At 39.6% G+C, this 13,198-nt stretch overlaps 1 protein-coding gene across 2 annotated transcripts in view; it reads left to right on the top strand.

Annotated features, from left to right (window-relative positions):
- The first annotated feature begins 610 nt into the window (after positions 1 to 610).
- The window catches only part of LOC118556040 (ventricular zone-expressed PH domain-containing protein-like), a 50,319-nt gene continuing 37,731 nt past the window's right edge, over positions 611 to 13,198 (top strand). For both annotated transcript variants that reach the window (XM_036133946.1, XM_036133945.1), the window contains exons 1-2: positions 611 to 778; positions 5,327 to 5,536. In XM_036133946.1, coding sequence (XP_035989839.1) covers positions 623 to 778; positions 5,327 to 5,536 — 366 coding nt within the window. In that variant the 5' untranslated portion in view covers positions 611 to 622. The remainder of the gene's footprint in view (positions 779 to 5,326; positions 5,537 to 13,198) is intronic.

The raw sequence follows: 13,198 nt of genomic DNA, 5'->3' as shown, positions 1-13,198 counted from the left end.
GAATTACTAAACATCCTTGGATTGTACCCTAGCCTACAAAATAGTTACCAAATCTCTAACCTTTAAGAGTGATGAACTGAGTGACTAATGGCAAATTGTTAGCAACTATTCCTCCATGTGAAGCAGTTTTGATTCAAACTATGATGGTTGCGCAGGTTTCTGTAAACTTGACTATTGCAAATAGTCAAGTTTAAATCACTTCATGAATTAAACTGACCAAGGTATTTCAATATAGTTTGTGCTTGTGGCCAAACTATACTGAAATGAAGTTAGTGGGCTTCTTATGTCAGTTCAGAACTTAAGTTACAAGTTCTGGACCTATGCTTAGCTAAAAGTTCTTAATTAGACTTTAACATGAATGAAAATCTTTTACAACTTTGCATTTAATCACATTTGAATTCCATCTTTCCAAACTCCTAACAATTATTATAATAATTATTAAAAACCCTTTGGCAGTATTCCTTTTAAAGTGTCCTTTTCTTAATTTATTTCAAGGGAAGACTACTTTCAGTGAATGCACGTCTTTAATACCAGTGTGTTTTTCTTTCGCAGCAGTCACACTCTCTGCCCGCAGCATGCTTATGTACTTATCTGTATCTTTTCATGTGTTGCAGGCAACCACATGATGTTACGTGTGCTGCCATCCGTCTACCCCAAACAGCCAGACACCATCCACCATCACCTGGGCAGCCTTACAGCAATGATGCCCCAGGTGGAGACACCCGAGCAGCGACACCTGATCAGACTTATTCAGATGGTTGCAGAACAGCACCCACTTGTGAGTAATTGTTGTTATGTCATTTATAAGGCCAACGTTAGTCTTTTACACTACGAATAACAGTAACTGTATTAAGCTGGGTAGCAGTGGGTGATAGATTTAAAACTGTGGCCAATATCTCGACAAGGTTACAATTTTTGTTTGGAAACATGGAATTTGCTTTTCCAATCTTGGGTTGATTACGGTTCATGCACAAAGAGATCTTAAAGGTGCACAACTATAATCTCTGATTGATATAAAAGAGTAAGAAAAGGGGGAAGAGCTGCTTCAAATCATTATCTTCTTGTGTTAATAATGGACCTGGTGTGCAAGCACAATGCGGTACCGCGCACGTGACGTCACCGTCTCAAGAGCACGCCCCTTTTGCCGCTTAGGTAGGGCATACAGGAGAGAACGCACGGATAACAGATATGACCGACTTTACAGCCGTTAAACTTTCCCAAGACGATGTCCCAGGCACACGGATTACTGGTCGCACTGTCGAAGAACACACCAACCTTCAGCTCAAACGATGGCTTGAGGTTCTAGGGCTTAAAACAAGACTGGAAAACTGGGCCGAGTTGAATGAACGGTAAGCTTTGGTTTTTTTTTTTTCCTCTGCGGCGGCGATCAAAGGCAGCGTCTCGGGGCCGTTTTTTTGTTGTTGTTTGCAATCACCGTCCAGGAATGGGTATAATGTTTAATGTTTGTCTCATTTGAAATATGTTTTGAGTAAGCCTATTCCTGGTAGCAGGCTATCATGTTAGCGCCCTGCTACCCCATGATAGCCTAGAATGCTGTCAATGGTAGCAGGCGCTACTTTATTAACATGTCCGGCCACCAAAATACTCTTAACCACTCCTTACCTTTACTTGATGTTGCTTGCGGAATTTGGGTCAGGAGGAAATGTTCTTTCGGTTGTGCCCGTTCCATTCCGTCCGACAAAATGCTTGGCTACATATGTACTTGAATTTGGTAACTTTTCCGGGGTGAACGGTGTGTAGGGGCCGACCCGCAACACGGTCCCAGCGCACACATTCGCCTTGGCAGGCTTGAAGAAAACATCCTTCAAATTCATATCGGGCCGAGACAGCGGGAACTCGCGAGTCGCTGTTGCAGCCGGTTCCATAGCAACAATGTTTAAAAACCATGGTCTTAGATTTGGAAAAAGCATTTGTTCCGAGTAAACCAAGGGTAACGCACGTCTCTTTTACAGCGACACAGCGGCGGACTATGCAGCATGCCCTACTGCGTACCAGACGTGATGTGACGTCATCGTGCGTTGTGTTTCTAAAAATAGCTCGCGCGCCGGTACCCGCATTGCTTTGCATCTAAAGGTTCTCATATTGAGGGGAATCTCTACTAAGAATATTACATCTGAAGGAACAATTTCTGGATCATCAAGACCTTTGATGTCAGACATGCAATAGTGGTGAAATGGACTTTGCAGAGTGTACTGCAAGTGCCAAGACCATCTTTCCCTAAAGAATGGGGTGAGTATGAGTGTATCAGTGACACATTGAGTTGGAGATCTTTGAAGACCTTCCCCGTGACGAGATAATGATAAAGAAGAGACTTTCCGACGCACGAAAACATCAAGGATAAGGACAGACGGAAATTGTGCAGGGATTACAAGAACTGGACCATAAAAGATCAGTGAAAAGTTAGTTTCTGTTATAAATCCTTCTTCCAGTTTGTCTGAAACATCTGCGAAATCGTTTGCCCAGAAAAGAAAAGGTGAGTTCTTTGTCATGCTAACAGTGATGTATTCTGAGCCAATCTGTGTGGGAAGTGTTTTCTTCCACTATGGGAGTGAATTTACTCACAGTACTTCCCAAAAACACCATTAAGATAAAGAATACCTTTATAGTCTCACAATGGGGGAATTTGGATGTGACAGCAGCAAATACACATAGTTTAGACACTAAATCAGCATTAAAGTCCCCATTGTGTCAGATTTTCCCACCGTTTTTTTTCCTCGATAAAGAACGTAAGCAGAATTGATTGCTGGCCCTGGTGGAGTGGAGTTCAGAAGCCCCAGACAGAGGAGGATTTGTTAACCTGTCGACCGTGGCAATGAGGGATGAGTGTTATTGATGTTTTTGTTGAGTGATCTCAGATAAGAAAGAGTCCCTCGCATTTTTCAGTTCTAAGTTATATCTGTAAAGTCTGTCTTTATAGATGTCATAGTGAACCTGGAGTTAGTCTTTCTCCACCTGCATTCAGCTTTGCAACACTCCCCTTTTTGCACTTGTAACTGCTGGAGTACTTTCTCCACAGAGATTTTTTTTTCTTCCCAGAATCAGCCGTCACTTTATTTGGAGCAATGCAACCAATGTTGACTGAACTTTGGGGGAGTCCTCTTTTTGTCCTGTTGAGATCTGGGGTGAAATCCTCCTGTAATTCTGATGTAGTCTCTTTCTGTGTCATCTTTGTGGTTATCTTTATCTTGGCTTGTTCTGGTTGTACTGGGCTTATCATTTGTTTTTGTACTTGCTGAGCTTTGTTTTGGGACAAAGCTGATGGGACATGGCTTACAGAATAGAAAATGTTGGAAATCAGGCGTTTTAACACCTGACTTATTAGAGAGAAAACCATCTCTGTTGAACAGATGTCTCCTCTCCCAAAAGATTTTGAAGTTGTCTATGAAAGTTACAGCTGTTTGTTTGTATGTTTTTTTCCAGCCATTTGTTTAGCATCAGAACTTAAAAAAAAGTCTCATCTCCACAATTAATGGGCAGGTGAGGGCCACTGAGAAACACCTTGACATTAAGGCTATTGACTAAATTTAGCAGACGAATGTAATCCTCCTTCAATACTTCTGATTTTCTCATCCAGAAGCCCGAGGTTTCAGCTTGTGCTATGAGTGTTTCCAGGGTTGGGTGTTCTTTCATGATCCTTGGAAGGATGTCTGATACATTAGACACCAAGCCATAGTTCAAAGAGTTATAAATCAACACCTCGGTGCTCTTCTTGTTACAGAAGTGTTTAATCCTATTTACAGATCCGTTGCACAATACGTTGTAAGAAAACTATGCAATATGTATGATTGTATAAGCAACATCCCAGAGTAGTTAAAGCATATGCAGATGGACATTAGCATCTGAGAGACATTGTAAATGATTTATGATCAAACTCTGTGCAACCATAAGCATGTTTGTAAACACCTATTGAGTCTCTTGCAAACAGCAGAGATTATAGAGGCTATAAGCTGCTGGGATGAAGGACCTGTAACAGCTCCATGCACTGGTTGGGAGACATTGTCCATCAGCAACTGGACTGACTTCACTTTAACTAGAATAACAGGCATGTGGCCTTTTTAATATCAGGAGATCTTGTGCCACAAGATCCCATTACATCCATATTGGATGTAATGGGATCCCATTACATCCCATTACATCCATATTGGATGTAATGGGATCCCATTACATCCCATTACATCAATATTGGAGTGTATAAAATGTTTCAATTGTTCTTCAATTGTTCTTCAAAATGACATAAAAACATGAAATAGGAAAAACTAGAGGTTAAAAACAAAATATAATTTTGTGTCACTTCCAACACGTACGGACAATAAACAGCCATTAAATGTAACTAAAACAAATAACATGTCAAATTAAAAACCTGAACTGTTTAACGTGGTGTGGTACTTTTATGGGTCCTCTGTGCCGATGGTCTTTTTTAGCCTGCCTCTATAACCACTGCTGCTGTTCTTGATGAGACCAGCACAGAATTAGCGTAAAAGGTTTATATTATTGTTTACTTTTATCTTATAATATATGTGTTAAACAATTCCTCTTATCTGTCAAACCTAATCAAATTGCTGGCCATTGAGCCCCTCTGTATGCCGCATTGTGAACAATCCACTAGGAAACGAAATAGAGCTGATAAAATTGTGCGCAGCAGGAACACCTTTAATCCAACATACTTTGAAGCAAAGCTGTTGGGATTCAACGCGAGGGGGAAATACCACATACCAGCAAACAGAACACGCAGTGGTAAAACATGCACCGTTTTGTTCAGTGAAGAAACAAAACCAGCCATCTGGAGTTATTCTTATCCTCGACCCCCCCCCCCCCCCCCCCCCCCCCCCACTACACACACACACGCACACACACGGTCATAAATATTGGTAGTTTCATTGTTGCTGCGTTCACCACAGCACTTGTGAAATGTTTGTCATTCTAATGCCCCTTACTGGAAGTGATGGACTGGTATGGTTAAATATGAAACGTATATGGGAAACATTTTCAGCTGTCATGCAGCATCTTTTGGAGAAACAAGTGGTCATTAGAATTAGTGTATTTCTTCAGAAAACGTGACTCATTATGAGGCAGCAACAGAGCAGACAATCGTGGGCTTTCAGTCTAGTGCACCCCAGTGTGATCAGTACAGATAATGAGCAGGAACTGTTCATTCATTCAGTTTGCTCAGACAGTCCGACGGTCAGTCTTTTGTTAACTACTCTCTGGTTTGTTGATGCATAGTGCAGATGCTGAGTCGCAGGCTAATGAAACGGCAGTGTGTGCTTGTTGTATTTGTTGGCTTTATTTCTCCTAATCCCTGCAGATGCTGAGTACACATGTGCCCAAACTGGTCAGTTACCTGAGTGAGCCCGCGCTGGCCGAGGCTGTGCTGGGTGCTCTTGTGGACGTTTCCCAGGCCAGCCCTTCATCACTGGTCGGCTTTCTGCCAGCACTGAGGATGGTGGGACAGCAGTCTACTGCTTTTCTTAGTCAAGTGGCCAAAATCCATGGTGCCGTTGGAATCCTCAGTGAGGTAAAACACACAAAGATATATATATATACAAAATGTTACATTTATAAAAGAGAGTGGAAGAGGGTGTCCTACGTTTAAAGTAATCTAGTTAAGGAACTTGTATTGAAGTGAAGGAGCATCAGAAACCATGCAGTCAGAAGCAAAAACATGAGAAAAGTGAGGGTCGCTAAATCCAGTCCAGTACAAATGTTACATTTCTGCACTGTTTCACAATACTACAAAAGTGCTAAGGCATGTTCTTAGGTTTTTCCAGTAAGATGGAGATGTTACCAGTTGAAACCATCTGCAGTTTGTGTTTCTGACTTACTGCTTGAACTTTACCACGCTTTGTGATGCAGAATCCACAAAGGGTATTTTATTAGTATTTATATAACATACCAAGACAAGAGTGTGGATATTTCTGAAGTGAACGGAGACTGACAAAAATCAGTAAATTGGGGTGAACATTTGTGTTCAGACCAAACTGACGGCCCTAAATTAAATCCAGAGCAAACAATTACCAAGTGCTTTTGAAAGAGTCTGCTGGTGTTCAGTCTCACTATAAATCTCACTGTTCTGTAAAGGCCTTAGAGGTTTGTTCGAGAAAATTAATACTGGAAGAGCCGCAGAGAGCTGCAGCTCAGAGAAGTTGTTGGCTCGTCAGCTACAAGTTGTACACTGACCTTTACGTGAGAGTGCGTAGGTAAGTTTTATTTATATAGCACCTTTGACAGGATTTAAACCACAAACACAAAAAAACACTAAAAAAAGACACAGCAAGGGGTGTGCTCCGATGGTCCAAGAGTAGAGAGCACCACTCATATATGGAGGCCTTAACCCCCCGATGTGGTTGACCCGGGTTCGATTCTGGCCTGACATGTCTTCCTGCCCCACTCTGTTAAACCCCTTTTCCTGTCAGCGTCCTGTCTAAAAAGATGAGCCACTAGTGCAGTAATATATATATATATATATATATATATATATATATATATATATATATATATATATATACAATGGCCTTATGCCATGTATTAGACCTAGTCCAGACCTAAATCCTGAATGTGTGACAGGACTTAAAAATGTATGTTTACAGACAATCTCCATCCAATCTGAAAAAGCTTTTGGTCTTTTGTAAAGAAGAATTGGCTAAATCTGCTCATTCTTGATGTCAAAGACCTGCAGCTGAAACTCCAGTGAAGGGTGTTCTCCAAAGGTTTTTTTTTTTGTTAGTTAGCTAGCTAGTCATAGTCTCTTGAGGAGCTAGAATACAATTGCACTTTATTTAAAACAAGAAAAAGAACTTCGCCATCTTCCTACCATTTCTAACTTATGCTCCACTTTGTATTGGTCTATTAGTTTCAAACCACGATAAAGTCTCACGAAGACGTCTTACTTCATGTCAATAGATATCATTGTCTCCTGTTTTCCAAACACCGTTTACCAAGAGCAAAAAAACGTCCACAGACAGACTTAGACAGGGTTTATTAATTGAATAAGTGGAGGAGAATGTTATGCACAGTCACATGACTCATCCTCTGATGTTCTGCCAAGTACGAAGCCCACTGTTTCACGCTGCACAGGGCAGATCCGGAGGTTTAACAACTGCCTTTGTGTTCAGTGGAACTGTCCTAAACAAACTTAAGATCACACCTTTAGCGGATCACAAACTGCTGTCCGGGTTAAAGGTTGCGTTGAAAGAAAGATGGATTGGTAAAATATGAGGCTGAAGCCCAGTGAAGCAAAGTAAGGTCTCTTCTGTGCATGGTTTGTTACATTAGAAAATGCAAATAAGTGGAAAGCCTAGAGCTGTGCTTATTTTATATATCTTTGACTAAAACCTTTTTTTAATATGATTTGGTATTATTCAGGTTTACATTTAATTATAGTGGTATGGCTATTATCAGAGGGTAATTTAAAGTGCTCAGAATATTTTGGTCGTATTCTGACAGCTCCTCCTACATGCACAATTGTGAAGAAGGAGAGAAAAATATTTTAATTAGCTCAGTTATGGAGACCAAGAACAAAACAGAAAAAAATGAACAGAAAAAATTATGTTTTTTTTGTCTGTATCAAGGTTTCAATATGATTGCTCACTTTGCTGAATTCTTTAATTGATAATCTAAAATGTATTTACAACCCTTCCCCCAAATTTGTTATCTCATCCTCTTCATTATCAGGAACCTTTCCTTGGAACATGAGATGCATGAAAATTATCCTCTATAAAACAGGGGGCATTGATAGAGCAAAATGAAATAATAAATAAATGTAAATCATTCTTAGCAGCCATGCCTGGAATCATCTGCAGTGCTGTAAAAATGTACTTCTCACCTCAAATATTTCTGTTATTGCTTTTTGTCCCATGGGAATGTTTCATATTATCAAACAAATGTTATGAAAAGAGCAAGATGATATAAGATGTAAAATAAGCACATGTGTGATGACTATTTGACTGAAGTAGGGAATAGAGCTTTTAGCCAATCTAGCTACAATAAATCCCTTTATTGTCTCACGATGGGGAACTTCAGGCGCAGCTGTGGCAGAAACACATAGAGTTGCACTCTAAATCAATAATGAAAAAAAAGGTAATCTAATGAAAGGTTAGCCCCAAGCAACATAATATGAACGTATCAGAAAGGGAAAAATAGAAGTAAAAATAAAACCAGAGTAAGTATTGCACAATTATTGTTAACTTGGCATATTCGGATCAAAATGAAATCTTCAAGTAAAACGGAGTATGTATAAAATAAAATCTCCCTCTTTTGTAAATCAGGAATTAAATATGAATTGCCAAAGACTTTTGGTCCAATTTCACTAACCACACCCAGATCTGATTGCTGCCAGACCTGCAGAATCAATCCATTACGTAAATAGAAGCTGAGAAAGTCAGATTGTGGACTTGAACGAGCAACATCCCATGGCACAATCTAAGGAAATTCAAGACGAGATTGGGGCAGAGTCATTGACATCTATCAGTCCAGAAATGGTTACAAATTCATTTACAATGTTTTTTGGACTCCAGCAAACCACAATGAGAGCTATCATTCACAAGTAGTAGTGAAATTCCCAGAAGCAGTGGGCCTACCAGAACTACTCCAAGAAAAAACACAGACTCATCCAGGAGATCACCAAAGAACTCAGATCAACATCTAAAGCACTGCAGACTTAATTTGCCTCAGTTCAGGTTTAGAGTTCAACAGCAGGAAAGAGACAAAAATGACATCTATGAGAGAAAATAACTCAAAAGCTCCCCCCCCCCCCCCAAAAAAAAAAACAAAACATTAATGATCTTTGACTCCCAAGACAGCTTTTCACAAAAAGATAATTTTGACAGTAAAGCATGCTAGTGGTAGTATAATTGAATGGGTGTGCTTGCTGCCTCAGTATCTGAATGACCTGCTGTGACTAATGAAAGCTGCTCTCAGCCGAAGGAATTCTGCTTTCTCCCTGAAGATCTTGCAGGAAAATGTCCATCAGTCTGTTACCTTTATTGCACTTCAGTTATGTAGCTGAACAGAGACTGAAAGCATGCCAGCAATTCTACCTCCTAATGTCTCAAAAACACCTACTGCAAATTAAAGTTTTAAAATGGTCTAGTCAAAGTCTGGTCTCATCTGATTGAGATGCTGTAATCTAGCCTTAAACAAGCGGTTCAGGCTTGAAAACCCTTCATTCTGGCTGAATTAAAGCAACCTTGCAAATAAAAGTGTGCCAAATTCCTCCACAGTGATGTAAAATGCAGCTCTGTATTTATTTCTGTTTTGTGAAATTAATTGAAATACAGAAGTTAAAAAAAAGTCAAACTTGTACCACAAATTTCAATGACAATTTCTGCATCAGTGTTAATCAATTTTTCTTTGTTTGGTGTTATCTGTTTAAAAGCTGAGCTTAAAGGGGGCCTGTTATGCTTCTTTTCGTAGGTCTATGGGCTATACGAATCATATTTATAAAAAGATTTGCACAAAATCATTCTCAGGTAATGCGATTTCACATCCTTAGTTCTGCCTATTTTGGACGCCTTTCAGAATGAGGCTCTGTCACTTTTACGCAAAGAAGCTGTAGCTGGCTGTAAGTGTTTACTCTTGCACTTTATATGTGTGAAAATGGCTTAAAAAACAGATGCACAATGGCACAACAGTACTTCTTTTACCTGGAGTCAGACCCAGAAGCAGAAAAGGCGGAGCCTCCTGCACAAGCAGCAAAGATGCAGCAAGTGGTTTCTGAGTGGTAAGTCTCTAAATGGATACGAGGCTATCACCTATTGTTAGCGTTAGCTTGTGCTAAAGGACAAATTATACTCATGCCAAACAAGCATTGTACAGCGCATACAGCGGTAAAGCCAGCTGATGAACTGGACGGAGCACCACTGGGGTTGCTTGGTGAAGGGTTGGACTTGGCTGGGGTTGCTATTGGAAAGTCAGTCCCCGCTGATTGTGACATAATCATCAGGAGGTTTTTGAAACGGCTTGTTTCCCAGACACAAAGCAAAGCATTTATCAGTCAAACCTAATCAAGATGGCTGGAGCTTTTTTTGGCAGTTGGACCGTTTCTAGAATCAGTAGAAATCCAAATGGAAGCAGAAAGATGTGCAAAAAATGAATTTTGCATAGTAGGTCCCCTTTAAGGGCTGCTTTTTACATAGGCTAGTCTGCTCAACACGTTTCTGTAAAGCCAAGGTTCCCACTGAATCAGTCACCATACACTTATGTCAGAGAAGGTTGTCTTCATGATGAAACCTAACTTCCTCCGGTGTACACACCACGCTTCCCACAGGAAGAAAAATGACATTAGCACTGAGGATGCCCACTTTCTATCCTCCTTTGGGTCTATTTAAGCAGTTTAAATGCAATTTGGGAAAATTAGCGACTGGGGAAAATATATTAGTCTCCAGATGAGATGTGTGTGTCCCCCAACTCGCATATTTGCTGATACCGTAAACACATGCACAGACACACTCTTAAGCTGTGTTGTTCTCCACGGCAACATTTCCTCTGAAAGCTGCTTCCTGCTCAATCTTCATGTCAAGCAGTCTGCCAACCCAAATCCATCGAACCCTCTAATGCACACCACTCATCCACCGACCAACCCACACAACCACACACGCGGGTTTTTTTGGACCACGGTGTCCTGTCTTTCTTCACCTTGGAACCATTTGGAAAATAACCCTTGTTCTCTGGAAAATGCTCCTGCAGAGGCCTCTCGGTGATGGCAGTGGGGATTGCCTCCAGTGGGTCCGTGCTGTGCCCTGCACACACGCACGCTCTCAAATAAACACACATTCACATCCCCACACTGGGATGCATTTGCGCTCCATTGCACAACTCTTTCTTTTCTTCTTTGACCTCCTGAAGGGAGCTATGGCTAGGTTGTGTATGTGGACGTACTGCTTGTTAGATCAGAATATATCACTAGTGAAGGAAACATTATACTCTTTACACAAAGTTCAGTCCAACAGTTTTGCAATAAATATGCCATCTGATAATAATAATAGTTGTAATAATTATTCCATGCTGTTGAACTCCTTTAAGAGCGGTGTCAGCGAGACGCTGGGGTCATTTTAAAGGGACTTTTTGTGTTTTTCAGTATTTGCTGTTAGCAAGTTCATAGTTAGCCACAAAGTTCATTTTTATATTTTCATTAATGTACTTTTATAATAATTAAAACCATTTCTGATTTTTTTACAACTCTTTGGATTCTTCTTAAGCATTCTCTTTTTCATTTTAACTTTGCAAATTGTTGGACATTTAAATATCAACCATTAAAAAGATGTGTGTAGTTTTGATTTGGATGATTTGGTAGATTTATACATATTGGTTTGCATTTGCATTCAAACGTTTGTGGCATGGTTATTTGAACGTCTAGATGAGGAATGTCCAAGCTTAGTGTGCAGCCCTCTTTTGGCCATGGGGAGGATTTTGTATTGACCCCAACCAAATTGCAAGATTGGAATAACCACAAATTATTTATCTTTTATCAACCACACTTTTTATTTATATCTTAAGACAGCAAAACAAGACCACAAACATCCATGCTTACCTTTTCTTTTGCTAAATAGCACAAGCCCAGATTGGTCTATAAACATTACATTTTCAAATCTTACCACAGATTCCCAATTGGCTCTAGGCTTTGACCGGTCGATTAAAAAAAACACGAGGATGGTCTATTTAGGATAATGTGCCACTGTTCCTTTTCTGTCACACACAGTGTTTAACACGTAGGCCAAAAATTAGCCTACAACCCTTCTGACCTGAAAACCTAATTCGACATCCTTACCATGTCCCCCTCCGGCAAACGTTAAATAGGAATTTTTGGAGGTTTTTCCAATAAATAGTTTTGGTCCAAACTTGAGTGCCTGTACAGTATTCAGCAAACTCACCAGCAGTGGATTAGCCCAGTGAGCTAAATTATTTCCAAGTAGCTTTTCTCAAATCTCCAAGTCTGCCTCTATAAAATGGGCTGCAACCTGAGAAATGACTCCCCCATGCTTTAAATGGTTGCTATTGTTCTGTTACCTTGACCAGATTTTTACCAAAAGAGGAAATAAAAACATCCCCCATGTAAGTTATACATTCTGGTTTAAAGTTACACAGCATGTAATGATTGAATGTTACATCACGTTTACATAAGGGGATAATGATTTTTCAGTCTTACTGAAAGAAAAGTGTTTTTATTCACTGTCTGAAATAAATCATGGATATTCATGTGTTATTATTACTATTTTCATTTCAGTGGAATATCCGATTACAGTTTCAAAATATTCCCAATGAGCACATCAGCTAAATGAAAGCTATCTATAAAACCTTTTTTTTAAGTCCTGATTAAAGTGGTATTAGGAAAAAACAACTAAAAAGATTGGAATAAAAACTGATTGTCTTTTAAACAATCTAGGATTTCTCTCTGTTTCTCAGATGGAAGTATTTTTGCTTCAAAGCAGAATAGTATATCGGAAAAGGACAATAAAATATTTTTTTGACAGTGGGCACCAATAGTAAATCAAGAAAATAAACAAACGGTGCTATCATTGTGGTGTTTATACAGCTAATATGTAATATATTACATCTAATGTAATGAAGATCTCCGTGAACATTATGCCCCAGCTCAGGAGCTCTCCAGAGGGACAAGAGGTTTTGTAAATAACTTTAATTGTTATGAGCATTTGTTGTTGTTTTTGTCATTTCCATAAATGCCTTCACTGACTTTGTCTTGGCTTTAATCTAAAATTATTACATCATATTGCAATATTCAGGATTTTCTCTGAATATCAAGGGGGCAATGCTTGCTATTAAAAATCTGTTCCTTATTGTGCTGCCATAATTCTTGGAGTTTATAGAAATGTGATGCAATCTAATTTAAAACAGTTCACGCTGATTAGTGATTTCTTGCACAAGAAGACTGAATCCTGGCCAAGTGCTTTCTAATGATTATAGATCATATTGTTTATTTGATGATGGAGGGAAGCTTCACATGACTTTCTAGGCTTTTTTTATCTTTTTATATGTTTGATGGATCATTTAGAAGTTTAGTTTAAATTAAACGTCATGATCCTTGCGAACCTTCTAGTTATTTTACCTCCAGCGTGAGCTGCAGGCGAGCTTCTGATCCATTAATGAGCTAAACTGCTGCTATCCCTGGTGACGTATCACCAAAATCTAAGGTCAAGTTCTGCATGTTCTACTCCTCTTAGGA

Source organism: Fundulus heteroclitus, unplaced genomic scaffold, assembly GCF_011125445.2.
Source record: "Fundulus heteroclitus isolate FHET01 unplaced genomic scaffold, MU-UCD_Fhet_4.1 scaffold_706, whole genome shotgun sequence".
Classification (NCBI taxonomy): domain Eukaryota; kingdom Metazoa; phylum Chordata; class Actinopteri; order Cyprinodontiformes; family Fundulidae; genus Fundulus; species Fundulus heteroclitus.
The sequence above is the reverse complement of the archived record's forward strand: the minus strand, read 5'-3'. Positions and strand labels throughout refer to the sequence as shown.